Raw genomic sequence first — 26,750 nt, forward strand, 5'->3', positions numbered from 1 at the left:
CCAAGTGATCACCTCAAAGATGGCGCCTGTAAAGATCAAGAAGGAGCCGCCCAAGAAGACCGAGGCCCAGATCATCGTCGGCCTACAAGAGCATATCATCGTCCTTGAAAAGCGCCTGCGGAAGAAGCAGAAGATGGGAGAGGTCACCGATGACGACAACAACAACTACAACTACAACTACAACTACAACCACGACGACAACAACTACAACAACTACAACGAAGACTACAACAACGACAACGACAACGGCGACAACGACAACGAAGACGACGACAGCGAAGACGACGACAATGACAGCAAGGACAGCGATGACGACGATGACGGCGATGTCGCTCCAATCTTCTCCAACACCTCCGACACCCAGCTCGCCCTCCGCCTCGATGGCGTCACCCGTCAGCGCGATCAATACAAGGGCGCGATCGAGGTTGGCCTTGTCGAGAACACCAAGCTCCGCGAAGAGCGCGACCACTACCGGGATCTCTACATGGGAGTGATTCGCTTTACCGGCAGCGCCAACACCAACAGCGTCGGTAACAACAACTTCCTCAAGATCGAGTCGAACTCTACCCACTACCACATCAACATGGCTCAAGATAGCAACCCCTTCAGTGGCTTCGTCAAGGCGCCCAAACTCAGCGAGCCCAGCGAGCCCGAGGTCAAGCGTCCGATATACGGCGATCAGTGCGTTCGCGAGAAGAGGCGCAAGCCTTGTCGCAAGACTTCATGTCCCTACTGGCACCGTTCCCAAGGCGCGCGTTTCGCCGCCATTCGCCCTACTCTCTTCTCCAACAAGGCTGCCGAGAACCGAGCTCAGCGCCGCTGAACATGGCTGTCGGGGTATTCAGCGGCTATTGACAGGAGCTTAGTGAAGCGACCCAGTGCTGAATGCCTACAGGGTGGACTGTGGTGATAGGTTTGGGTTTGGGGTTGACATCGACAACCTCCTCGAGAGACTAAAGGATGGTGTTACTTGGCTTACACGGCGTTAAGATCCTCCTAGGAGGCTATGAAAGAAGGGTGTTCTGGTTCTAGTCTTTCGCGATACCCTTTGCTTTGTAGTCTAACTAGTAAGAATGAAAACCTACCGTTGCACAGGGGAGTATGACCAAGTAAACTCATGTGAAGACTTTGAAGGTTATGAAAAGAGTGAATGGCAAATGACCTGATGCCCTGAATGAGCGAAGTGATGAGAGGAAAGGCAATGCCAAGGGCATCGCGACAACATGTCGTTTTCTATGAGGCTTATAGGACTTCCCGTAGGCTTCTACGAAGACGTGAGATCCTCCAAGAATATCACAAAGCCCTTTGCTTGGGTGGCAATGGAGCGATGTCAGCTTCCCCGCCCTCCCCAAAATGGCGATCTTTTCTGAGAGCACAGATCCGATGTAAATGCTAGCTAAAACAAACGAGATCCCAAAGCCGGTCGGATGTCTGTGCGACATTACTCAGTCTGACATATTGGGTACGTGCCTCTTAGCTATGTGTTGACCGGTTCACCGGTCAAGACATTTCTAGCCAATCAGCATCATTTTCGCAACAGACACCTTGCGATTTCCTTTCTCTTTCTTGCATTGACCCGAAATCGGTGTACGTCTCATCGTGTCACCTATCAAATGCAGTGAGCATGCTGCAGATGTCCACATGAGTTGGGGTAGACGCTTGACACGACCTCGCCTCGTGTCGCACAGTCGATGGGCAGCGGAAGCAGGCGCAGGCGCGGGGTCGTAAGGCAACATGGGCATCTTCGTCGGGCCTACACGTTTGGAGGCGCACTGCAGTCATGATGCCAGTCTACTCAAAGATACTATCGCCGACGGCACCAGTCAGTTTATAGATGTAAGGGGCCGAATGTGTTGACAACATTCACGATGGTAGCTCCCGGTTTACTGACCGGAGCGGTCGAGCTGGCACGTGCACTATGCGGTGGCTTTACCGGTGAGATCCTCGACAACACTAAAACGCCGGTCACATCTCAATCAGAGCTCAAGCCTTTCGCAATCGCAGTTCTTCCCCGAGGCATTACGAGGTAACACGATGGAAGTTCTCGATGCGAAAGGTCTCTCTGAGCGCCTGAGATGGGAAGACAATGAGTACTGGCTGCACCTCGAGGCTGAGACTCCGTTTGAGAAGTATCCCGGTAAGTCTGGGAAGAGGAGCGTGGGTCGCGCAATCAGCTAACGTCGCGCAGCAAAACAACATGCGCGGAGGGTGCAAGAGAAGTTGGGTGTTGATGAAGGCCTGATCTACCTACCGGGTCAACCAGCGAGGAACAACGAAGATAGCGACATGCCAGCACCCTTTCGACAACGCCGATATTTCTATTACTTGAGCGGGTGCGTTGATCTGGGAGTAAATGAGGACCGTGCTGATGGTATGAAGATGCAATGAACCTGACTGCCATCTGACGTACGACACGCGACGCGACGAACTGTCTTTGTTCATTCCCCGCATCAAGCCTGAACGCGTTATCTGGTACGGCCGTGGCTCCACCCTAGCAGAGGCACTCGTGAAGTACGATGTCGATCAAGTTTTCTACGCAGATGAGCTTGAGTACGCCGTGCAGGGATGGGCGATCGGTAACCGGCAGGCTGACATCTACGTCCTGCACCAGTCGTCGCAATTCCCCGGCTGCGACAATCTGAAGCCTCGTATTGATTCGATAGCCCTCCGATCAGCCATGAACGTATGTCGCATGATCAAGGATGATCACGAGATCAAGCTTATTCGGAAAGCGAACGACATCAGCTCGCAAGCGCACCGGGAAATCCTTGCTAACATCACGAACTTCAAGAACGAGGCACAGGTTGAGGGATTGTTCATGGATGTGTGCATATCGCAGCAAGCGAAGCAACAGGCCTACGATCCCATCGCTGCTTCCGGACCGAACGCCGGAACTCTTCACTATGCCGCGAACGATGAAGATCTCGCGGGTCGTCAACTCATGTGTTTAGATGCAGGATGCGAGTATGAGCTCTATGCAAGTGACATTACCCGCACTTTCCCGCTATCTACTTCTTGGCCAAGCAAAGAAGCCGAGAACATCTACAAGCTGGTCCAGCGTATGCAGGAAACATGTATCAAAAGGCTAGAGCCCGGCGTAAGATATCTCGATTTGCACATCATGGCGCATCAGATCGCAATCGATGGGTTACTGCAACTGGGAATTCTTCACCACGGAACGAAAGAAGAAATCTACAAGGCAGGTACAAGTAGAGCATTCTTTCCCCATGGTCTTGGACATCACATAGGCCTTGAAGTGCATGACGTGGGTCAGGCACAACTCATGAGTGTAAGAAGAGGGAAGCCAGTATACCAGCAGGTAAGTTCAATCGATACCAACATTGACCAGTCGCTAACAATCTGACAGGCACCATCTCTTTACCCACAGGATTTCCATGTCCCAGTATATGACTCTGAGACTTGCCTTGCGCCCAGCGATCCCCAGAGCAGCCATCTTGAAGAAGGCATGGTTGTCACTGTCGAGCCTGGCATCTACTTTTCCGCATACGCTCTACAGCATTTCTATCTCCCATCACCCGTTCACTCCAAGTACATCAATACCGAGGTACTGAAGCGCTACATGCCCGTGGGCGGTGTTCGCATAGAAGACGACATCCTCATCACCTCATCTGGTTACGAGAACTTGACTACAGCTCCAAAAGGCGACGCAATGCTTGAAGTCATCCGGCACGGAAAGAAAAGTGCTGTGGACATGCCGAGTTCCGACTCCACTCCACTACGAAGACCGAGCGGTCCCGTTGAGCCAACTCTGCGACGCGCACCCGGCATTTCTACACATACACCATCACAACACTTACAGAAGCCACTCGCCAGAGCGGCAACCCTTCCCGCAGATTTCGTTCAGCAACGCAACTCAGACTTCGCGCCTTTTGCAGGCCCCTCGCTCTTCTCGAACTTCTCACGCTCAATGACCACGGAAGAAAAGATCCAGCAGTGGCAGCATAAGCGTAGCCCAGTACCGACCACGCCCGTCCCCTCGGTCAACGCGAAGCAACCGAATCCTGTCTGTGGCGAGATGGATCCGAACTTCCAGCATGTTTACATGAGCAACGCTTCCAGTCCGGCGTTCTCATCACAATCGACTCCGCAATTCGACAATACACCTCCGTGCCAGAATTGCGCAATCCTGGTACAGACGCTGGATCGGCTGCGTCAAAACCTCACATCCTCTATTCGGAGCTCTTCAAAGCCTGAAGTGAAGGCTACTTCGGAAGTCGATCTGAAGAGCAAGAGCACCAAGCGAGTATGCGATGACGACCCAACAATACCACCACGCATTGGCGAGCTGTCTGTCGGCGCTTCGGCTTGCACCGTAAACCTCGATAAGAACCAGAGAATTCCACTTCCTCCACCCCAGCCTGATGCTAGCAGGACAGGAGATACAAGAGCAGCGCAATGGGCTAGACGCTCCGGCGCAGCTCCTTGTGCACTTCCAATTCGCGCCCAAACTCTGGACAGCCAAATTTCACAAGCATACTTTCGGGGTGAGGAGTCCACAGATAAAGTCCATCCTGTCCCGCCACACGATCAAATCCGCACAGCCACTGGAATACCTGGACGATTCAGGCGTCGCACTCATAGGAAACTTCCCGACCCTGCACCGTCTCCGCAAGCTCTAGAACCGGAAGCTACACGGCAGAAGTTAGAGTCTCTGCAACTGAGACTTGACTCGCTGGAAGAGGGCGCTCGCGTGAAGAGACGACAGCAAGACCAAGCTGTGTTGCCCGAACGGTTTCTCGCCTCAAGACCGTCAATGCCAGTCTTGACGTCCCGAAATCCATGGCAACAGCACCATCGACCTACCGCCGCGAGAGGCTCTGGCGATAGGCCATCAACTAACATGGAAGGTCTCGATGTCGATAGATCTCGGCTCGAACGATTAGAGGAGAGCGAGCGACAAAGGCGCTTAGAGCGCGATGCGTTGACCAGAGATACGTTCTTTCTACGATAATGATACAATGGTTGGTCTTATTTTACCAGCTGCGGCAAAGCCAAATACGTTATTTTCACCTTCTCGGTTTTGCTCTTACAAACAATATACGTTTTATTACACTTCATTCATCTTACATGGCCTATCAAGTGATTGAGTCGAGCTTGGCGTCCGAAATTGAATCAATATTTGAAGGTGACGGAAAAAAGCTATAGACCAAACATACAGAACGACACAATCGTGTCGCTATTTGCTCTTTATCTGATACATTCACACCGCGTCGAGTTGGTCGCCATACACATGTATGTCAACAGCAATGTGTGCGGAGATCACATGTAAAGACCTTTGACCTGCGTGCGCTTGATTGGTAGCAAACAAGTTCGGAACACGATAAACCTCGGCTTGACTTGTCACGAGCGGTTGTTGTCGCCACTTCGTAGTGCCGTCTGGCAAGCACCTTCTAGCTGGTGGCGTTGTTAGGTGTCTACGACATCCTTGAACATTTCGTCCCCTTCCCGCCTAGGCAACTCAGGCGCAGCGGCGTAGAAGGGAGCTGCTATGAACAGAATACAGGGCGCAGCAGGTCTTATACTAGTAATTGAAAGTCGCCGGTATCGAGGAAACACGATCATGGAAGAAATGAAAGGTGTAAACGCAAGGCTGTCGACTTTAGAGATAAGCGTTGATGTGGGGCGCAAGTACCAACATGGGGTCACCCCACTCTTGACCTAAACCTCGTCCTTCGAAGATCATCCATGGACGTTTCATCCGGTCCTTCTCGCCCTCATTTCGGGAGTAAGCATTGCGACAGGCTCCAACTATTCAGGGTCACTGCTTTGTAACAAGTGATCGATCTATGGGTGTTGACGGTAATTGAGGTCAGCGTCGCCCAAGTGAAAAGGTATAACCAGAAGCAATATGGATCATCTGCAGCTATATGCAAACAAATCGGCCCCGATAGGCAGGTGTTTTTAGTTGCAGGAACACAAACACATCATTGGCTTATTGCATCCCTGATGCCATCTCGGCGCATACGCAACTCTTGGACCGTTGCAGCGGTATCTACCTGTGCACAACATACTTCTGTATCGCAATGTACAAGTACCCCCAAAGCCCGACATTCTCGCGCATATCCTACATTCGCTTCTGCGATTTGAGTTCGAAATCAACAGCCTCACAATGAGGATCACATTCGCATTTGCAGCAAACCTGCTTTCCTTCGCAGCATGCGCTTGCGTTCCCGACTTCGCCGATAAGATACTGTCTGACCCGCTGACGCTCCAACATCCGGCAGTGATCACAGCATTTGAACAAGTCCAGCGCAACCTCTCGGCTTTATACATCAACACCACTCGAGATGGACTCAGCTTCGCTGTTGTACGTACAGGTTCATTCTCAATAAGAGACTCATCCCTAACAATCACAAGGTCCATGCATCAAGCTCAGAACCAGCATATGTGTTCAACAACGGAACATTGAAGTTCAACGAAACTGATCTGGGCCCAACAGACGCAAATCTGGTGACGAGCGACTCGATCTTCCGCCTGATGTCTTGTTCGAAAAACGTCGCGATGGCCTCTGCTCTAGTCATCGAAAACCAGCTTAGACAAAGCTCCTCATCATCATCATCCCTCCTGACCATCGACACGCCCGTTCGACAACTGCTTCCTTCCTTCGGTTTGCCTGAGAGAGACTGGAACGACGGCGGCAGCGAGATCACACTGCGTATGCTTGCCAGCCATACTGCGGGCATACCAAGGGAAAGCTACAGTACTGGTTTCAACATGATTCTTAGTACCGGAAAAGCAGATACACCGACCATTGGAGCCGCATGGGCGGGTGAGACTGCCCAAGATGTGATTGATGGGATAGCGATGAAGAACCTGATGTTTGCACCAGGACAGAGGGCAGCTTGTAAGCGACTTCCTCCTGCTAACGAGACGCGTACTGACACGAACAGATTCGAATGCAGGCTTGGGTATTCTAGGTGGTGAGTGAATATAGCATGCGCCTAACGAGAACATAGACTAATCGACCGCTAGCTGCTGTAGCGACATACTACAACAACATCACTTCCTCGTCTCTCAGCTGGTCTGAGCTGACATCGCAGAAACTTCTTCAGCGATTGAACATGACCCATAGCTTCTTTGGTACTGTGCCGCAGGATCTTATCCCAGACATAACCGTACCGGGCGGTGACAGCTGGGTCGATTTGATCGTAGGCGAAGGCTACGATCCAGCGGCCGGCATGTGGAGCTCTGCAAACGATCTCGCCCGGTATATGCACGGTCTATGGCTCACGCCTGACCCTACGCTCATCACGCCCTTCCAGCGTCGTCAGGTTATGAAGCCAAGTGTCATACTTGCAGACGGCAAACAGCAGAGCGGCCCAGGCTGGGAGATTGAGATCTTGAACTTACCGACAAGTGAGAATGCTAGTCTGGCGGAAGACAGTATGAAGACATATAGCATCTTTGGCAAGTCCGGCGATGGAGGAGGCTGGCATAGCTGGATTGACGCCATACCAAATCTCGGGTACGGCATAATCGTGCTCGTGCAAGGATCTGGCCTGGCCGACTACGCAGGTATCTCGACGAGTACTGTCAGAGATACAGTACATGCTATTCTTGCGCCTGCTTTCGCAGAAGCATTGAGTACAAGAACAAAGGAACGATTTGCAGGGTTCTACAGCGCTGGTGAAGACACTGGACTCATTGCTGATGAAGTCGCCACCACGCTCTCGAACTCCTCAACGTACGCCAACTTGGAGACCCAAGACCAGATTTTGTATATTCGCTCGCTCATGGTGAACGGTTCATCCGCGCTCGAAGCAATAGATCGCCTGTCTTGGACCGCGGATGCCCAGCCACGCTACTTCTCTACACCGGAAGGGGTTGTCTTGGAGCCGGCGGAGGGTGTAGGCGAGACAGATGAATTTGGACCTGGAGCGCAGGTTTGGAGGATGATCTTTCCAGGATTGGCATCGTGCGATTGGTTCGACTTCGACGGCTATCATGACAGCAATGGATGGCCTGTGAGCAAGGTTGTCCTAATTGAGAATGAGGAAGGGGTCGAGCTGCACTACCCACCATTCGACATTACTGTGAGTCGAATGAAGATACACAAATAAGACTTCTCATCAAATTTCTGTACAGGTGTCTTACCGTGAGTCGGTGCTATTGACACAAGGCTCCGCTCCTGTATTAGTCAGCCGTCCTCGGCATTGCGCATCTTGTCACGCGCGGAGTTCCCCTATCAACACATGACTCTCCCTCCGGGTCGACAACCTCCGCTACCCAAGCACAACACCAACCATCTCTTGACGTAGACAATCTCAGCACCAGCTCGAATGCGACATCAAAACTACACGCCTGGCTACCGACTGCATCAATTCAGCTGCCCGGGGTGATTCTCGGGTAAACATGCACGCTGCTCCTGCACAAGCTCGCGCTATCATCAATGCCTTCCACAACAAGGTAGCTGAAACCGAAAGGCAACAGCGTGAGCTGCAGATCCAAGAGAGTGATCAACACTTCCACGACATGTACAGTCCATGCAACCCATCATCGACGTTCCATGACCTACGGTGTGGCCACAGGATCCAAACAGAGTATACCGCAAGCTGTGGTGTGACCTGTGCGCGACCGATGCAAGGCCAGCCGTTCGTCTGCCCGGCTTGCCTGATCGATGTAGTACGTGCGGAAGTAGCTCTCGACAGTCTCACTCTTGGCTCCGGTGATGACGCCGCAATGGACAGCACCGGGCTAGTTGAAGAGGACAGGATACAACACTTCGCCAACAAGTACGTCGCAGCAATGCTGAAGAAGGGTTATCGCGCATGTAAGGCAGTGCTCAAGATTGATGAACCTCGCATGCAATTTTTCGATCAATTCATGCGACAGGACGGGTTTGGAGGCGTGGAGGATGAGCCTGCAGACGGGATGACTACGAAGCCACGGAAGCGTCCTGGTGCGGGTGGTGGCCGTAGACAGCCTGCCAAGCTGCATGCAATACATCGAAAGAAGCCTGGGACGTGGGATTATCGTGATCCGACAGGAAGCGAACCAGTTTTGGCAGAAGCTGCGCGCGAAGATCCAGGTGATTACAATAACGAGGATATGGAAGGCGGTAAGGGGATGACAGACGATGCTGTGGAGGTGGCGCATTCGGGACAGTCCGCTGATGCATGTGTCGATCTTGTTCCGCAGTCAGAAGCAGCCGAGGCTGTACTAAAGGCCATGGAAGCATTTGCTAGGCTTTCCACGTGGTGAGTGAGCACGGCAGATCTTCTAGTACCTAGAGATGTAGCGTTAAGAGATCTTCAATTGTATTTCGAATAGTCCCTGAGCTCGGACAAGAGGTCATCTCGGAGTAGACGTTGCCGGCTGATAACGAAAACCGTCGCTCAAAGCCCGATCTCGATAGAGGAATTCGACAGAGGCATCCCGATAGCGGAAGCCGAAGTTTGCCTGGAATATCAAAAACTCTGCCTGAGATGTGAACCAAACAGGGGTCAAAGGGATGCGGGGAGGACGTGTTTGACTGGAGAGTGTACCTAGGTAGCTTTCTTGCTGGGGTCTGTGCGCTGCCGATGATGTCAGCACCTGGGCATTCTTCGATAGATTCCTCAGACTCAATCTCCAGCACCTACCATGTTCATTCATCATCAGCACGCACGTTTATCCATATTCCCGAGCCTTGCAGCGGTTATTGACACTTTACAAACTTCTATCGCCGACTTTGCGCGTACAACGTCTTATCACGAACGCCTCAGTCGCGTGGCTGTCGATCGCGAAATTGAGTTTTGACATGGTAAGTCCCGCAGCGAGCGCAACCCTATTCGCAGAATGCCAAAATTCCCGGTTAGCATTTGTGAAACGACAAGCATCCGTTGGTCTTGGTAGGGCCTTTTACGCGTTTAGCGGTACTCAAGTCGTTATTGAGACGTCCGTTAGCCTTAGCCTAGGTCCGCCTCTTACTCGTGACGGGAATCGTTCGTAGGGCGACTGCATATGTTCGACACCTCAATACTAATCTGGAACTGCGGTTGCAAATCCTCGGTAGTTGGGACAAGCTCACCTAATGCAGTCGCACACTATGGCGTCTTGTCGTTGAAGCTTTCCATGATTGCGCACCGCTCCATGATCGCCATGGATCTTGCCTCGAGGTTGGGTTCAGAAGTAGCTTTCCTTGACATGCATCACCATGACGATGTAAGGCAAGTATGCGCACGATTGTACATGGATTCTTGGACATCGACGTCTCAACACATTTGGATTCTTCTCGTTTTCGACGAAAATTCATGACCCAGGGTCATTGATCACAACCCACCACCAGCCGTTTTCCTGTGGGGACGTCGCAGATCTGCAGGCACACGGGTAGAATTGAGGATTCTAGCTCGGCTACTAGCAAGTGGTATCGGCAATCCTACCCCAAGTGTCGCTTCGCACCTGGGCAAGCTCAAGCTCCATACGCTCGCGTGGATCATTTACCGCTACAGCGGGTCGCGCGATCTTCAAACACCCGCAGAAGCAACGCCAACAAACGTCCTGTTACACATGCCACGTGTGCGATCAAACCTCCCTACCTCATGGTGATCAAAGATCAGCGTCCCACGATGCATGGCGTTTGCAGGGCCAGTATAGCCTTCAGCTACGTTCACTGTTACGCGCCCCCGGGTTTCTACACAACGCCACGCTTATCAGGGCTATGCGCAAAACTACAGCGATTTGTCTATGTCGTGAAGCTGACGACACATGACTCCGCCTTGTACCCCCGATGTTCACCGCAACTTTCTTGGAAGCTCTCACGGAAAGAGCCTAATAATGGATGCAGTCGGCGAAATAGTCCATATACGCCATGCAAGACTAGGGGACCCGTACTGTGGCGTAGATCACTCCACAGTGTTTGAGGTGCGGGAAGATATGGACCCCGCTAACTACTAGCGGAGTCATTGGTCTTGGACCCCCGACTCTTGTGTGTATAGATCTGGCTCATGTCCCGGGCGTCGTTTCTGTTTGCGATGGTCAGTTCGTGTCACATTCACCCCGACAGCTAGGCCTGCTGCTACTACGCCGGTATTTCCTAATATGGACGGAAACACTCTGGGATCCTATGGCGGCAGCCTCGTCGCTCGTGCAGGCGGTTTACATCCTCCACCAGAAGTCCTTCTCAGCTGGCCAAAACCGAATTATGTCGACCCGGAGGAACGAGGTTGGGGACCCCCAATACTGCTCATGGTCGTCTTGGGCATCACCTTCCTGGTATACTGTGCGCGGATGTGGGCAAGGCTGGTCATATCGAAGAACTTTGGGCTGGATGACATACTTGTCAGCATGGCAATGCTGCCGCTATTCGGTCTGACCATATCAAGCGTACTTGGTATGTATCGCTTCCTTTCGAAGTGGTCTTTGCTAACAAACGCAGGTATTCGTATCTATGGCTTCCAATGGCACGTCTGGGACCAGACCAAAGAAACTCTAGTAACGACAAGAGAGATCGCTTTTGCAATCGAACTTAACTACATGTTAACCTCGACGCTGATCAAAGTCTCGATCCTTTGCTTCTACCGCCGAATCGGTGATCGTCTGACGAATCAGTTTATCTACTGTAAGGATCTCGCCAAAGCCAGCCTGGTCCACGCAGAAGCTAACGTTGCTCCACAGGGGTCTACGGCACCATCGCCTTCTGCATCATCTACGGAATTGCCTTCACTATTGCCATTGTCTTCACATGTACACCGGTTATAGGATTCTTCCGCCTCTTCGACATATCCTGGAGACTGCAGAATGAACTGACGTGTCGCAACGAGGGGGCCCTTATTGTTGCATGCGCGGTGATTTCACTGTTCCAGGATTTCATCATCTGTCTACTACCAGTACTTTTGATTTGGAACCTCCAGATTAGCAAACGCCAAAAGATCGGCCTGTGTGCAATTTTTGGCGTGGGTCTGATAACGTGCATCTGCGGTATGATGCGAACGTTCTATGCCGCAAAGCTATACTACTGTAAGGATCTATCTCCTAGAATTCCTCATCTGGCCAAACTAACTCTCTGGTCTAGTCACCTACGACATCACCTGGGCAGCATATTCTGGCTGGATCTGGACGACACTCGAAGCCCAGCTAGCCGTAATGTGCGCCTCGGCGCCCTCACTCAAAGTCTTCCTCGGTCGCTACTTCAGCATGTACACCTCGCGCGCCGGCTACTCTCAGACTGGAATCCCCGGTCAAGCGTCCGGCCCGTCTTCAAACGCACTATCGCAAGGCTTCACCGGGAAAGCATCACAGCACTCGACACAACGGTCACAGTGCACTGCCGGATCTATTCGCGGTGACGTTCCGTTGGAAGGCATCCATATAACCAATAAGTTGGATGTCAAAGTTGAAGAGCGGGATGATTACGAGCAGGCCAGTCTTCACAGCACTAAGGAGCTCACTGCGCTACCCGTGTCATCGCAGCCTAGTTGGCGGGATGGCTGCAAGACAGTTTGCGCAGCGCTCCGACCGGGCAGCAGAGGCACATCAGCAACTCGTGGTCGGAGTCGCGAGAGGGACGTCGAAGCCGGGCGCGCTTATTGAGTGGACTTTTGCCGTTCGTATTTCTGCTTCCATGCCCCGTACCATCGTTTCGTCGACTTTTTGGTTTTCTAGACCCATATACCTTTCCCTTTGTGCTTATTCAACGGCTCAAGACATTCCTTGAGCACGCTACGACATTACAGCTTCTAATTTGAGAAGCGTACACATTCATGGCACGATGGCTATGCCTCGTTGTATACTTCCGTCATGAGTTACTCATGACATATACCCCCTTATCTTCCCTTGTTGTTACTGGCTACATATTGGATACTGGTAGAAGGACGACGAGTACGGATCGAATTACATTAGAGCCTCCTAATATTAGACCCTCTTTATCCATTCATCTAGATGCATCTCTTGACGCATCAATCGTGATAGATTAATCTCTCAACCATTGCGCCTACTGAAGTAAAGACTTCGCAGCAGCCTCAACCTCCTCCTTGTTTCCACAGATCAACCCACCCCTCTCGTCCGTATCCTCAATTGCTGTCTCAAGCACCCTCTTCCCTGTCGCAGAATCCAACGCCGCACCTCCAGCACACTCCAAGATCAGCGCGATAGGCGCTAGCTCATATAGTCGCCTCAGCTTGGCCTTACTCTGCTCCGTAACCGGAGAAATATACACACCATGACCTTTGACCAGTGCATGGACAACATCCGGCACGAGGCCGCCGCTGTATCGCAGTGTGTACTTTTGCATGATGAAACGGTTGATCAGGTTCAAATACCTCTGGTCCTCAGCTGCTGCGCGCATATTCGCCGGGGCGAAATACCGCGTCTTTACTTCAGAGGCTTGCGTCAATTGCACATCTGGGCGGATGACTTGCATGGTGCCGTCGTCTGCGTATCCAACTTCGAAACATGATCCCTTGGTACCTGGTAGACGGAGGGCGACAATGGCGGTTGTGCGTGGGCCCAGTACACCCAGTATCGAGGCAATTTGCTTTGTGTCCGGCGATTGATGTAGGGCTGAGGCTCCTTCCCAGACTCCGATTATCGTGCCTACACTCCAGTTTGGTGCGATGATGGAGGAGCCATCTAGCGGGTCGAAGGCTAGCGTGTAGATTTCTTTGCGTTGTTCTTCGCTGCTGTTGGATTTCGATGATTTTTCGACAGGGTCTTCTTCGCTGGATGCTGTTACGATGGCTGGGCATGAATCGATGGTTTTGCGGATTGCTTCTTCGGCCAGTACGTCCACGTTCAGTTGGTCGTCGCCGAAGGCATTGGCGGTTCCGACTTGGGTTACCGATGGGGATGTACGCAGGTGGCCGGCTATTGTGTGGATTGAGCTGAGAAGTTTTGGGAGGACTGCATCGCGCAGTTGGGGATGTGAAGAGGTGATGAGGGAGTTGAGATGGGTTGGTACGTCCACGGGCTGCGACATGTTGGATAGTTTATGTGTTTTCGAATTCGATTGAGAAACTTAAAGTGACTGTTACGCTGTGCGCCGTCTACATGGGAAGAAGAAATTCTGAGTCTGCTAGTGTTCATCGGAGTGTGACGTCGTGGTGTGGAGTTGTGGAAGCTTCGTCCATCTAGCAGCTCCACAAGCATCCACTGAGATCATCGTTTGTCTCTCGGCCGTATCCGCATCTCCATTGCCACTGCGACGCGTCAAAAGCTACCTTTAATGTTGGAGATGCTTTCTTTTGCTCGTTCAAGGTGGGGGTACGAGCGGGGTAGCTCGGGAAGCTCAGCTGCCATGACGGCAAGCTTCGGAAGCTCATACGCCGTCTCTTTCCTTCGTTCTCTCCCTTGAAATTGGTTTCACCATTTATCACCGCTTGTTTCGTTTCCTTGCAACTACTCACGATGCCCCAAACACTCAAAATCGCATCCGCGCAATCCCGCACGCTTTCAACGACCGCCGAGACCCTCGCCGCTCTCGAAGCAACAACGAAGCGCGCCGCATCCCAAGGCATCGATGTCCTCCTATTTCCCGAAGCATACCTGGGTGGATATCCTCGTACTTGCGCTTTTGGCGCTGCGGTTGGCGGTCGCGCACCCGAAGGTCGCGAGCAGTTCCTCCACTATTTCCACGATGCTGTCGATATGGGCGACACACCGAGCGGCGCTGGGCAAGATTGGCTAGACCGGAAGCTCGAGTTGCCGAGAGGGAAGGACTATAGGGGTGATGGGACACGAGAGGAGCTAGAGAGGATAGCAAGGGAGACGGGGGTCTTTGTTGTTACGGGACTTGTGGAGAAGTCTGGTGGCACGCTATACTGCGGGGTTGTGTTCGTTGATCCAAAGATGGGTGTACTGGGGAAGAGGAGGAAAGTTATGCCGACGGGCAGCGAAAGGCTGATATGGGGCATGGGAAGTGCGAGCACACTGAGGGCCGTGACAACGGAAATCAAGGGTGTCAAGCTGTGTATGGGGTCGGCGATCTGCTGGGAGAATTACATGCCATTGCTGAGGCAAAGCTTGTACAGCCAGAACGTCAATCTGTGGTTTGCGCCAACAGCAGATGCGCGTGATGCCTGGTCGTCGCTGATGCGCACGGTAGGCTGCGAAGGCCGATGCTTCGTGGTAAGTGCAAACCAGTGCGTCAAGAAGAAACACCTCCCAGAATGGATCACCGGCAAAGCACAGTCACAGAGCAATGGGAGCAGAAGCGGCGTCGGCAGGAGCCTCTCGCAACAGAGTAATGGAGTCGCTGGCAGACGACGAAGCACCATCACGAAAACGCCAGAGGGTCATGAGATCTGTATACCAATACCAGAGGGACAGGCGACTGAGGGCGATTCATCGGCGATTGACTCATCATCCACTGCAGAAGATGCGCTTAGTCCCAAGCAGCAACCCTTCTCTCAGCCTCAGTCAGGGGACGGCGAGGAATATGTATCCCGTGGCGGCTCTATGATAGTATCACCCTTGGGCGAGGTGCTTGCTGGACCAGTATGGGAGCAGGAAGATGAGCTGTTAGTCGCAGACGTCGATTTTGACGATTGTGAGCGCGGCAGACTCGATTTTGACTCTGGGGGAAGTTATTCGCGGATGGACAGCTTCAAGCTCAGCGTTGAGGGCCTTGATCTCAATCCACCGCCGATATAGACTATGTAAGCCTCAGTAATACGTCTCTTATAAGGCTGAATCCTTCAAGCACCTTTCTAGCGTCACTATGGGCGAGAGAAAATGGGTAATTGATGTAACATCTACAACACACTTGGCTCCTCAGAACCGTATTTGGCTCACTTGTTTGTTCAAACCTTCAGGCATTCCAGGTACTTAGGCGCCCATGTTTATCTGACTGCGCCTCGTGGACTGAATCATGATTGGTAGAACCGGTGGGCCTGAGGCTGCTAGCTACCCCTCATGCTTGGTTGACGGCCAGACGTTCCCACCTCTCCATTCCCTACGAGAGACACGCTAAATATTCACAGTATATCGCGGGCCTCTCAATTTACCTTCGCATACTATTGCTTCCCTTCCCGTTAAATTCCAGGCAATGACAACGCGCAAGAACCTCATCATCGACACCGACTTGCACAGTGATGTTGAGTACGCATAGCCCCGTTCTCACATCACAAGAAGCTTACTAGTGTACTAGTGACGCGGGCGCATTGCTGCTAGGCGCAACTCTCCCCAATGTCAACCTTCTTGGTGTCAACGTCAACCATCCCTGTTCGTACTCTGCTCTCGCAGCGTCTGCTATTGTAGCACATTATGGACACCCGAAGACACCCATTGGTATTCGTCGTCCAATGAACGACGTGAGGTTCTTTGATGCCTGGGACTACAAACGCGGCGAGTACACGAGTAAAGTGGCCTACCACTGGTCCGGAGGCACTCTACCATGGGGGAAGGCAAACGAGGCATGGGATCCAGTTGTCCTGTACAGAAAGCTGCTCTCTGAATCAGAAGACGGAAGCGTGACGATCGCTTCCATCGGCTTCCTCGATAATGTGCGTTTTCAGAATGAGGCTCTTGTCTATTGACCGCTGGTCGCTAATTCCTACAGTTATCTGGACTTCTGGACTCCAAGCCCGATGAGTACTCTCAGCTTGACGGTCGCGAGCTTGCCAGGACTAAAGTGGCAGAGCTCGTCGTCATGGGTGGCAAGTATCCGAAAGGTCGTAGCTGGAACTTCTGGGGCTCCAAGCCCGCCCTTGCCGCTCATGTGTTAGACACATGGGTCGGTCCAATAACGTTTGTAGGCACTACTGTCGGCAGAGATGTACTGGTAGGCGGACCGCTCATGGCGAGTGATCTGGAGGACGACCCAGTCCGAATGGCTTACATCTACTATGGTTTCGGGAAGCCGCTACCTAGTTGGGATCCACTTGTGAGTGTCCTTTTACGAATTGCTTGCGAGGCATACGCTGACTTCTTGCGCCCATATGTAGACTATCATGTATGCTGCGAATGGTCTTGGGGACATGTTCGATGTTGCAGAGGACCGTGGCTATAATAAGATCAACCCTGAAGATGGTATGAACGAATGGATAAATGACGGAGTCTCGCATGGACGGCGGACTCTGAAACTGAAGGTCAGCAATAAAACTGCTGCGGCTGAGCTGGACCGTCTGTTTTTGGATGCTGCGCGAAGATACTCTAAGCGCGCAGGCACCGCCTAGAATGTCGGGATGCTGTCATGAATCTGAATCGATTTCAGATACGTACCATCACCAGACGTACCTCCATCATGAGTAAATAGCAAGTGGGTATACTGAAGTCGGGTTTCAGGTTTCCAGAACTCGCTCAACGCAGTCGCTCGTTGATTAGTTGCAAGCTGTTCAGAAGGCCGTTATTATTGCGCTCGACTGCTGTATCTCCACAATTGAAATGTACGACGGCACAACGTGCAGTACATGTGTATATGTCAAGCCTAGATGGTGCTAGCGGAAGGCCCACGCGTGCTGCGTGACCAACAGCGATGACGTTGGCTGCAGGGTCCATGCTTCGCCCCAGCCCCAGCCTCAGCAAGATCCAACCGCGGCCGCTATCTAGACGCCAGCCTCGACCACTACCAGAGCTCTCCATTCTTCACAGCAACCCCAACCATCCTTCCCCAACTTCGAATCCACCTTGAAGTTGTTCCCGTCGTGTTTATCGCGCGACAACAACATCTCCACAGCTCGTCTCTTGTACCGCCGCTGTCTTCACCGCCGCCATGCAGCTCACCACCCTCTTCCTCGCCGCGCTGAGCGCTGTCTCTGTCACCGCATCACCCTCATGGATGGGTGGCGACCAGGTCACGATTAAGGAGGAGTACAAGGTCCCAGGCGACAACCCTCTGTACTTCTGCGGCGACCCAGCCGACGATCTTCTGAAGATTGAGAAGGTCGATCTGAGCCCCAACCCACCTAAGCCGTACGTGTTCCTTGTTGAAGCATCGTGAAGCTGCGCAATCGCATGCTCGAAAGCTTCGCGCATCTATAGAGTGTAAAGACTGAAGCTAACTTGTACACAGTGGCGAGAAGCTCAGCATCAAGGCCACAGGCGACTTCAAGGAGGAGGTCGGCGAGGGTTTCAAGATGCACCTGCAAGTCAAGTACGGCCTCATCACACTCATCAACCAGAACGCGGATGGCTGCGAAACGATAAAGAAGGGAGACCTCGAGTGCCCGCTCGAGAAGGGCGAGATGAGCTTGACCAAAGACGTTGATCTGCCCAGGGAGATTCCTCCGGTACGTTTCAAGCTGCAACGAACATAGAAGAGTACTAACAGCGCTACAGGGCACATACACCGTCCTCGCCGACGTCTTCACCGCAGAGGGCGACAAGATTACTTGCCTCACCGCCAAGATCGCTTTCCACCGGTAAATTGCCTCACTTCGTAACGACTCTACAACACGCGATGAGCAACGAGGATGTCTGATATTCAATGATGCAGGGGAAACGCGGAGGAAAGTAATGTAGGCAGTGGCAGCAAGATTAAGATGGGACAACCTAGGGTTCAGATGAGTGGGCCTTTGGCTGGTCTGGTACAGGAGCGTTTAAGGCGGAGGAATGAGCTGTAAGCCATCTTTGGCGGATTTCTCTTTGTTTTGACTCGCGATATCAGCATGTTTCGACTGTAAGCTTTGGTTTCAATGTTTTCCAACCATGGCTCCAAGTATGATTCACACGTCAAGTTCAAACTCACATTGGTATTACGAGGTACCGACAGTACACAAGTTCATCTGCTTGTCGATGAACTCGTGTACTGCCGGTACCTCGCAGTGACAATGCTAATTCAAGTTTGATATGGCATGTGGATTAAGAACATAATCACGGATAATGTAGGTACGATGGACACGGATACACTTCATGGCTTCCTTCTCCGACTTGTATGCGTTTTGGTGGATATCATATTTATTGACGTCGTAGCTTGTATGCACAAATAACTGCTGACGGCATATGCCTGGTACCCATCCACGAGTAGTGTATGCGACATATGCCGGGGCTGCCATGTTCCGCCAGTCTGCTACATCCGATGTCTACTCTCCGAATAACCTCCTCACCCTCTTCAACACACTGTCCTTCTCGGGGTCGTATGGGTGGTCTTTCGATGGGATCTCGAGGAGGGAGGGAAAGGCAGCGGTGTATGTCTCGACTCGGTGTCGTATCTTCTCGGCGATCTATGGGTGGTTAGACATGTCTCAGTCTCCAAGTCCGCAGAAGCTCTGGCATCCTTCTAGATCCCAACGCCACATCCGGGGCGCATAAGACGTACGTGCTGGTTGATGAGCAGGATCGCGATATCCTTGCGCTCGCTGGTGAAGCGGTCGAATGCAGCTTCGATGGTCGCGGTCTCGGTCTTTGCGTCTACAACGAGGAAGTTCTTCTGGCTGTCCGGTGGCTGAGTGACATGCTACGATATTCGTCAGCCTCCTGTCTATGTCGCGTGTTGCCGTAAGTAATAACTCACGCCTACGCCTGCAAGCAGCATGCCCGTGCAAGTGTCCTGGGACCAGTTAGCGCCTTTGACCCGCCAAACGAGGAAGCCGCGAGATGCACACCTCATCGCCTATCACAGCGAGGAACTGCCTGTCCTTGTACTGTGCCGCGGGTGCTGCCATAGTGAGTATGTAGAGAGGCAGCTGTCGTGAGGTCGGAGCTTGGCTGCACTGAAGCTGGAGCTCCCGCGCGCCGTCGTCATGGGCGGGACCAGGGCCTAGTCCGCGTTAGGCCAACTGTTTGTACTGTCGCTTCTTTCACCCTTCGCGCTTTCTTCATTGTCGCCGCACAACCATGACTTGAGCCCTGCTGCTACGCTACTTCTCTTCTCCTCTCTTCTACAACCTGGGACTCGCCCTTAGCGCTTATAATCGTAATACCACGGCGCCATGCCTCCTCTCGTGCGCCGCGCACCGCTCTCGGAACGCATCAAAGCCTACTTCGACCTGTCCGACTGGCTCATCTGGATCTCGGAGGAACTCAACAGCTCTGACTGGGAGGACTTTGCATCCGCATATGCGCTTTACATCGGCTTCGGCGCAAACCTCCTCTTCGTCCTCGCCCAGGCCAACAGCGGCGCATCCACGGCTTCGGACGACGATGGCGTCTTCAACGAGGTGGAGGGTCCCGGATGGATAAAGTGGATTATGGGATTGCTGGTGTTGGCCCTCGGTGCAGCCAGTTTTGGCAACGCGTTCATGGTCTGGGGTAAGAGGAGGTATTACCGCCTCTTCGAGCAGAGTGTGGACGTTGCGCCACAGACGCCCAGCGCGAAGCGCGTCCGAGTCGACTCATCGCCTGCCGCAGCGAGTCCGATGCAGTTCGTGAGGGGCTTGGTACAGAACAACGCGGCGAGTAGAGCACATCCCGTCGAGGGCAGAGATGTCTGGGAAGTCGCCGTTTGGGACCCAAATCCGCTATGCCTGGAGCTGTTCTGCTTGTTCAGCCCGTTGCATGTGGTGCTCTACTACTTCAACCTCCCAGTCGCTCCCTTAGATCCCAGACCGAGCGTCAGGGTGACCACGACAATCTTCATCGGAGCCGCGCTCTCGTTGCATCTTTGGTGGCTTAGGAGCTCCTTTATGCAGCAGGCCAAGGACAACTCTCTCATCAGTCGCCAGGTGCTTCACGAGTACGATAGCAAATTCGTCCACCCCTCACTGCAGAAACCATGCCGCGACGTCGGAATACAGACCATCTCGACAAACCGAACCCGAGACTCGAGCGTCGGTGTCAAGGGCAGTAGCCACGGTCTTGCGAGCTCAATCGTCACATACACACCGACTACTATCGTGAACCGCAAAACCTTCCGCACAAACCCGAACGTCAACTACGCCTCACAGTACGACCCTGACAACATGGAATCACCATCTGTCACGCGCTCCTCGAGACGACGATCCTCAGTCCACCAAGATCGTGGCACCTCACAATACACAACCACCTCCACAGCTACAGACGCCGACTTCTCCTCTCCCATACGACCCTCGCAAACGCCCAATCCCTTCCGTCAAGCACCCACCATCCCCCGAACCAACACCAAGCCTACCGACGGCGGATATCTGGGGATCAACACTCATGCCGCGTCTCCTTTACGGAAGTCCGCAAGTGCCAACTTCTCAAGAGATGGCGAGAGGAGTGCAAGCCGCGGCAGGGATAGCCTCGGCGGTGCTTTCGAGCGCAGAGCTAGCCCAAGCAAGCGCGATGTCAGCCCTCTGAAGAGGATCAGTCTCGGCAATTTGGGCGCTGCGAGGGAGAGCGGTGAGAAGACACTGGGTCAGTCGGCGAGCTTGGGCAGAAGCAACCCGTATGGAAGCCTTGGTGTCGGACGAAGGGAGAGCGGGAGGTACTAAAGAAGTACGACTCAGTGGGGGTGCATGTGAGACACGAAGATCAGAATGAAGAAGTGCGTGTACGATGGTGAGATGTGAGTTCGTTCAGTTCATGTATATTCTACTATCTACAATACCCAAGATGAGCGACCAACAAGGCGCTCTTCCATTACAGAATCTCATTAATCACATAGCTCAATGTGTACCTCTTTTGAACCTTTCGCGATTACCATGGGATTATCGTCATGTGTTTTTGAAAATAGTCACTCATGTATGCATGTCACGTTTCCGCTTGGCCGGTCCATCTATATAAATCTCCAGTCAGTGCTCACCTACGATCCTTCTATATTCCTCAATTCCTTATATCCATTTCTAAAAAGACAAGGTCGTGTGTCCGATGTGTGACTCCCCTCCGAGTTCCAAAAACAGGAGAAAAATGTATGGTGCCGGCGTTCGATTCACTGTCCTTGTTCAAAACTTGAACAGTATGTGGCAATGCGTTTCCAAAAGACCAGACCGCCAAAGATGACAGTCTTCAAAACAATATTTTATACCTTTGATATGGACCCTCAACATGCATCTCCGGCATGATGCTCAAGATATATAAACGTCGACAGCAGATGGAAAGCCACGCCCCTATCGTCCATACTCCCTGGGTCTAGTCCAAAATTTGAAGATATCATGGCTATGTCCGCTTCCTGCCTTTCCAAAAACCAAGGAAGCACTTCGTATGTGCGGCTGATTCGACTGCTGTGTCCAATACGATTATCAAAAAACGAAAGACAAGATATGCATGGGAGGCCGTCGCCGATAAAACTACTGCCAGTACTTAAATGTTCTCTGCTTTTAACTGGATTTCTTGTCCAGTAAACTCCTGCTTTACTTAAAAGGTTGAATGCTCCAGCTCTATGCGCTGAGTTCCCCTTTTCTCGTCAGAAAATTTCCTACTGCTGTGGACCAAATGAAGATCAGTATCAAGACATGGCGTGTGCTTTCTCCAAAGTCGACAGGTGGCTTCTTTATGGAGAGCGTTTCCAAAACTACAATTACTACCAAACACCAAGAATCACGGAGAGATCAGTATGATGTGTGACGACCGCGTCATCGAGCAAAAGGAAAACCGGCGTTCGTACGGCGTGTTGCTATTGACTTCAAAACCCTTAGCGATCACTTCATGTGCAACAAGCACCCCGGTCTTGCAACGGTTATGCCATTGAGCTAGAAGCTCGTCTTGGGACCGGGACATATAAAAGCCTGTCTTATGCTCTCTCCAAGTCTTCTTCTTCATCAATAACCGGTCCAAATTCACCAAAAAATGGATTTCAAGCCCTGATGTCTGCTACGTACTCCAAACAGCTATCTCAACAATTTATGGAGTTCTTTCCCTTTTTCCAAAAAACTAGGATACAACGTCATGTTGAAAGAAAGTGATCGCTTTGATCCAGGCGCTGCAAAGAGATTCTCATGCACCGGATATCTAGATTGAAAATATAACTACAACCCGAACATGTCTTCCCTGAGCTGTAAGCTAAAAGTACCCGCATGCCTGCCGATGTGGTTAGATGTCCAGAGGTCTCACATCATCGTGACAGCCAGTGTTCTACATCGAAAAGGCACACGCCGTCGCACATGGTGTGTCCATACCGAAGTGTTCACAAAACCATGATTTCTTGTTCTACGGCATGCGTACCCGCTGCATTCTGCTTCCAGAAAATTTACATCAAATTCATAATGCTGACAACCTATGTTTTGCTTTTCCGCACGCCTGATCAAAAGACGACCAAGACCAGCATCATGACTGCGCGATCGCGATCACAAACAATTTATCTTACACCGCCAGCTGTGTCTGTTCGTTCTCTCCGTATTCTGACACACGTGCCAAGACATATCTAAAGATAGACAGAAAAAGCAATGTGCGACAGCGAAGCTTGTCGCTGTTCTCAGCCCTACAAGCATCATCCCGCTCAACGGGCACTGCTTTTGTTCTTCCCACACCGTTTTGTCCAAAAGCCTCGAGGGGATCCGACTGCTGGTACAAAAACGGTGAGAGATACGTCATGAGGTAGTGTTGGGAAAGTACACGCGGCCTCGCATGCGTTGGTCTCGTATAGATTGTATTTTCGGGTCCAGAAAAAAAGGATACATGGTGTTGACAAAATCTTGATAGCTGGTATCGGCTGATGCGAAAATGATGTCACAAGCATGTTACAGTGGATTTGAGCGTAATGTTTGAAGTTATTGAATGCATTTCGTAGCTAATGGATATATACAAAAAAGGCGTATCAAAACATGGTTTTGCAAGAGGCTTCATGAAACCTCTGACCACTTGGTATATCATCGTCGTTCACAATCATCCAACTCTTCGCTGAAGAGCCATACCCATCCATCATCATGATTCGGTCGCGAGCACAAATCCGTTCAGCAAGCGCTTAAACAGAGTTGATGAAGGAGAGGAGAGCAGAGGTGCGAGCGTAGACACCGGGGAAGCCCTCCTGAGCGCAACCGTTGCCGAAGGAGACGAGACCAATGAGGGTCTTGGAGGAGTCGACGATGGGGCCGCCAGAGTCACCCTGGCAGGAGTCCTTTCCACCCTGGGGGAAACCAGCGCAGATCATGTTGGTGGTGATGGCAGAGGTTCCGTAGGAGGAGCGGCAGCTGGCGCGGGAAACGATGGGGACGGTGACCTTCTGGAGAGCAGCAGGGCTGCTGCCACCCTCAGTGAGAGCGCCCCAGCCGGCAACGACGGCGTTGGATCCAGCAGCGGGGTCGGAGCCAGCAGCAGGAAGGCGAGCGTAGCCGATGGAGCCGCTGGCAGCGACAGAAGTGGAAAGCTTCCAGATGGCGACATCCCAGTCCTGACCCGAGCTGCGGTAGTTGGGGTGGACGGTGACGGATGAGACGCCAACCAATGTACCTCCGGATGCCTTTTGAAGGCTACCAGCGCGGATCTTGAGGGTGCTGACGGAGCCGATGACTGAGCTCACGGAGCAGTGAGCAGCAGTGACGACAGTGGTAGCGTCCAAGAGAGAACCACCGCAGAGATGCTGTCCGTTCTTCTGAAGGCTGACAATAAAGGGGAAGTCGCCAGAGGCAGCGGCAGTTCCACCGACAATGTCGTCAACGGGAGCATCCTCGGGGAACTCGTACTCGGGGTCTTGAGGAGTAGGAGCCGCAAGGACGAGCGCAGGGAGCGCGATGGCGATGATGGATTGGAAACGCATGATGATTGTTTCGAGTGAATGAGGCTACACGAAGTAGGACTGTGAAGTGATCGAAGTGAAGAGACAAGCGACTGACTGAGCTGGCTGATGATGAAAAGAAAGGGAAGTGACTCTATACTTATACACAGACCATCATCCCCTGATCATCAAACACGCAATCCAGTGCAGTGTGTCCATCGTGTTGTCCGGAGTCGCCAAGCGTGATCGACTAGGTGTGCACTTTGTCCTTCCGAATTGGGGGTCCGCTTCGGCTTGGCGAAGTCTTAACGAGAGTCCGCCCATCGTACCTTTAGTGCGCCGGTGCGTGCTAGGTGACCCTGTCCATGTAGGTACGTTATCTGTGTGTGTAGTATAAGCTTTCCGGCTGTTTACCTTACAACGAATGTGAAGGACGAAGCTGATCTAGCGGTTGCTCCCGTATACCAGGATCAAGGCGAGTTTTGCCTCACAGCTGCAGTCTGCAGGTCCGCTTCTCCAGATCGTTGCTTTTTCGCCCCTGTCTCATTCTAGCTTAGGGCTGCGATCTCAGCCATCTCTTGTGCTTGAAACATGTCGGAAATAAGACTGTTTCCTCTCACGGCCTCAGGCAACTGCAACATAGCCGTCAAACATGGTTGTTTCTACTCGGGGTATGTCGCAACAAGGCCGTTACAGCGACGCTGTTCCCTAGACAGCAGGAGGTTGTGACGCCGTTCCATATCCTGGCTATAGTAAAGCCGAAGTACCATCGTATTTCCTTTGCCATAGTCTTGGTTCTCGTAGAGTCCATCGAATCGACGCGATCTTATCGCGGCGTATAGCGCCGTCATGCGTTGTCTCCTGAAGAGGCAAGAGATTTTGCCACATGTGGTGTGCATACCGACACAAGCGCCGACCAGGTTCCTGTAACATCTCGTGGTAGGCGAACCACGATGCAGGCTGTGTATATTGCCCTACATGATCGGCATCGTACGTGATTTGTGCCATTTTGTCGGGGGACGAATAGTGTGTTGATGTTAGGTTAGGCGTGACTAGTACGCCAGTGGGGAAAAGGCAGGAGGATTGACCTGCCACAACGGATAGGTCCGCATGGGCTGCTAGCAAAACACTCGCGCACTTGGCCCCGGCATGCACATTGCGACGTCGGAGATGGCGAGCATTCAGGATGTCGCATTATGGCGTTCGTTGGGTGACACCGGCTCTGGGCCAGGAAAGGCAGGAGATGGAGGAGCTATTGGTAGGGCGGAGCTTTAATGTCTTGGCGACGCGCGCGTGAGCCGGCAGACTGCCGGAGGTAGTATCGATCTACACAACGGCGCTGAAACCTGCACATAGTATGGCTGGTATGGAGATCTCCAGTGCTTGCCGGTGGTTCACCGCATGTGAAGTGGTCGAGAAACAATGGCGGTCGAAACGTTGTGTTCAGCGCCCGGCCGCGTCCGCGTCCAGCCTCGGTACCATAGTCAACATAACTCTGCTTCGATAAGGCCACTGTATACGTAAATTGCTCTCGTCAACATGTCTCTTGCTGCGCCGAGCATGAATGCCAGATAACGCCATGCAGACATACTAGCGCAGTGCCTTCAGCCTCATCCGAAGTCTGCGTCATATGCAAGGTACTTCGACTGTTGCCTGCACAACATGCGTGGCGCAGCTGCTACTAATACTCCTGACACCATCTCAACTCTCTGCACTGCAATACCCACCACATCCAGAACGAATGCCAGCTGATTCGAAAGGTCGTCGCAACCTCTCGTGGGCATTTGGATTATTCTCTCTGATCCTGATATCATTCCACATCTTCTCGTCAAAAGAGATGGATAACCTCCCCGCCCCTTTCACCATCGAAATCGATGGCAGCCCCATCGCCAAGGTCGACGGCAACGCCGAAGACAAGACGCATGCGAAAACAGGCACGGACGCAGCCGTCTTTGAACTCAAGGGCAGCCGTCTGCAGTGCGACGGTCACATTCTTGGACGAGCCATGGTAGAAGACCGTAGCTTCCTTCCAAAGCAAGTGTGGTGGTTCAAGGCAGACACCGATGTGCCCGTGCATAAAGTTACTGCAAGCCAGGATGGTGACTCGTACCAACTGAAGTTCTCCAGTATGTGTATTGCGGTGATGTGATCATACTCATACTAAAAACGTGCAGACGCGCCTCTGATGGTAGACGATGGAGGGGTCTTTGCGGATCTTCTTGGGGGTGAGTATCCTCCACTTTGGTATCGAAATGACTTCTAACATTCCCAGATAACCCATCTAAAGTGGTCTTGAAGATGCAGTCGTAGTCATGGAGTGGTGGAA

The 26,750-nt window shown here is 52.3% G+C and overlaps 12 protein-coding genes across 12 annotated transcripts; 9 read left to right on the plus strand and 3 right to left on the minus strand.

Annotated features, from left to right (window-relative positions):
* Positions 1-19: 19 nt before the first annotated feature.
* J4E92_005574 (uncharacterized protein) lies at positions 20-823 on the plus strand (the record flags this gene model as incomplete). The annotated part of the gene is made up of 1 exon (XM_051496954.1): positions 20-823. One exon carries the CDS (start codon positions 20-22, stop codon positions 821-823), a length of 804 nt encoding a protein of 267 aa, XP_051352614.1.
* Positions 824-2,034: 1,211 nt separating this feature from the next.
* J4E92_005575 (uncharacterized protein) lies at positions 2,035-4,640 on the plus strand (the record flags this gene model as incomplete). The annotated part of the gene is made up of 6 exons (XM_051496955.1): positions 2,035-2,137; positions 2,189-2,333; positions 2,380-3,203; positions 3,249-3,319; positions 3,368-4,308; positions 4,349-4,640. The coding sequence occupies 6 exons, from the start codon at positions 2,035-2,037 to the stop codon at positions 4,638-4,640; spliced, it is 2,376 nt and encodes a 791-aa protein (XP_051352615.1).
* Positions 4,641-6,522: 1,882 nt separating this feature from the next.
* On the plus strand, positions 6,523-9,222 carry J4E92_005576 (uncharacterized protein; the record flags this gene model as incomplete). The annotated part of the gene is made up of 4 exons (XM_051496956.1): positions 6,523-6,865; positions 6,912-6,941; positions 6,994-8,054; positions 8,296-9,222. 4 exons carry the CDS (start codon positions 6,523-6,525, stop codon positions 9,220-9,222), a joined length of 2,361 nt encoding a protein of 786 aa, XP_051352616.1.
* A 1,818-nt stretch (positions 9,223-11,040) lies between these two features.
* On the plus strand, positions 11,041-12,531 carry J4E92_005577 (uncharacterized protein; the record flags this gene model as incomplete). Its single annotated transcript, XM_051496957.1, has 4 exons — positions 11,041-11,332; positions 11,378-11,560; positions 11,617-11,685; positions 12,014-12,531. 4 exons carry the CDS (start codon positions 11,041-11,043, stop codon positions 12,529-12,531), a joined length of 1,062 nt encoding a protein of 353 aa, XP_051352617.1.
* A 400-nt stretch (positions 12,532-12,931) lies between these two features.
* Positions 12,932-13,915, minus strand: J4E92_005578 (uncharacterized protein; the record flags this gene model as incomplete). Its single annotated transcript, XM_051496958.1, has 1 exon — positions 12,932-13,915. The coding sequence occupies one exon, from the start codon at positions 13,913-13,915 to the stop codon at positions 12,932-12,934; it is 984 nt and encodes a 327-aa protein (XP_051352618.1).
* A 428-nt stretch (positions 13,916-14,343) lies between these two features.
* On the plus strand, positions 14,344-15,588 carry J4E92_005579 (uncharacterized protein; the record flags this gene model as incomplete). Its single annotated transcript, XM_051496959.1, has 1 exon — positions 14,344-15,588. One exon carries the CDS (start codon positions 14,344-14,346, stop codon positions 15,586-15,588), a length of 1,245 nt encoding a protein of 414 aa, XP_051352619.1.
* Positions 15,589-16,238: 650 nt separating this feature from the next.
* Positions 16,239-17,111, plus strand: J4E92_005580 (uncharacterized protein; the record flags this gene model as incomplete). Its single annotated transcript, XM_051496960.1, has 3 exons — positions 16,239-16,439; positions 16,496-16,819; positions 16,881-17,111. The coding sequence occupies 3 exons, from the start codon at positions 16,239-16,241 to the stop codon at positions 17,109-17,111; spliced, it is 756 nt and encodes a 251-aa protein (XP_051352620.1).
* A 536-nt stretch (positions 17,112-17,647) lies between these two features.
* On the plus strand, positions 17,648-18,300 carry J4E92_005581 (uncharacterized protein; the record flags this gene model as incomplete). The annotated part of the gene is made up of 3 exons (XM_051496961.1): positions 17,648-17,847; positions 17,948-18,164; positions 18,214-18,300. 3 exons carry the CDS (start codon positions 17,648-17,650, stop codon positions 18,298-18,300), a joined length of 504 nt encoding a protein of 167 aa, XP_051352621.1.
* Positions 18,301-18,956: 656 nt separating this feature from the next.
* On the minus strand, positions 18,957-19,538 carry VMA7 (H(+)-transporting V1 sector ATPase subunit F; the record flags this gene model as incomplete). The annotated part of the gene is made up of 4 exons (XM_051496962.1): positions 18,957-19,097; positions 19,193-19,330; positions 19,388-19,423; positions 19,479-19,538. The coding sequence occupies 4 exons, from the start codon at positions 19,536-19,538 to the stop codon at positions 18,957-18,959; spliced, it is 375 nt and encodes a 124-aa protein (XP_051352622.1).
* A 267-nt stretch (positions 19,539-19,805) lies between these two features.
* Positions 19,806-21,266, plus strand: J4E92_005583 (uncharacterized protein; the record flags this gene model as incomplete). The annotated part of the gene is made up of 1 exon (XM_051496963.1): positions 19,806-21,266. One exon carries the CDS (start codon positions 19,806-19,808, stop codon positions 21,264-21,266), a length of 1,461 nt encoding a protein of 486 aa, XP_051352623.1.
* A 2,408-nt stretch (positions 21,267-23,674) lies between these two features.
* J4E92_005584 (uncharacterized protein) lies at positions 23,675-24,466 on the minus strand (the record flags this gene model as incomplete). The annotated part of the gene is made up of 1 exon (XM_051496964.1): positions 23,675-24,466. The coding sequence occupies one exon, from the start codon at positions 24,464-24,466 to the stop codon at positions 23,675-23,677; it is 792 nt and encodes a 263-aa protein (XP_051352624.1).
* Positions 24,467-26,165: 1,699 nt separating this feature from the next.
* On the plus strand, positions 26,166-26,734 carry J4E92_005585 (uncharacterized protein; the record flags this gene model as incomplete). Its single annotated transcript, XM_051496965.1, has 3 exons — positions 26,166-26,550; positions 26,599-26,649; positions 26,697-26,734. The coding sequence occupies 3 exons, from the start codon at positions 26,166-26,168 to the stop codon at positions 26,732-26,734; spliced, it is 474 nt and encodes a 157-aa protein (XP_051352625.1).
* Positions 26,735-26,750: the final 16 nt, after the last annotated feature.

The sequence above is a fragment of the Alternaria infectoria genome, assembly GCF_024043175.1.
Source record: "Alternaria infectoria strain BMP 0036 chromosome Unknown scaffold_8, whole genome shotgun sequence".
Taxonomy (NCBI): domain Eukaryota; kingdom Fungi; phylum Ascomycota; class Dothideomycetes; order Pleosporales; family Pleosporaceae; genus Alternaria; species Alternaria infectoria.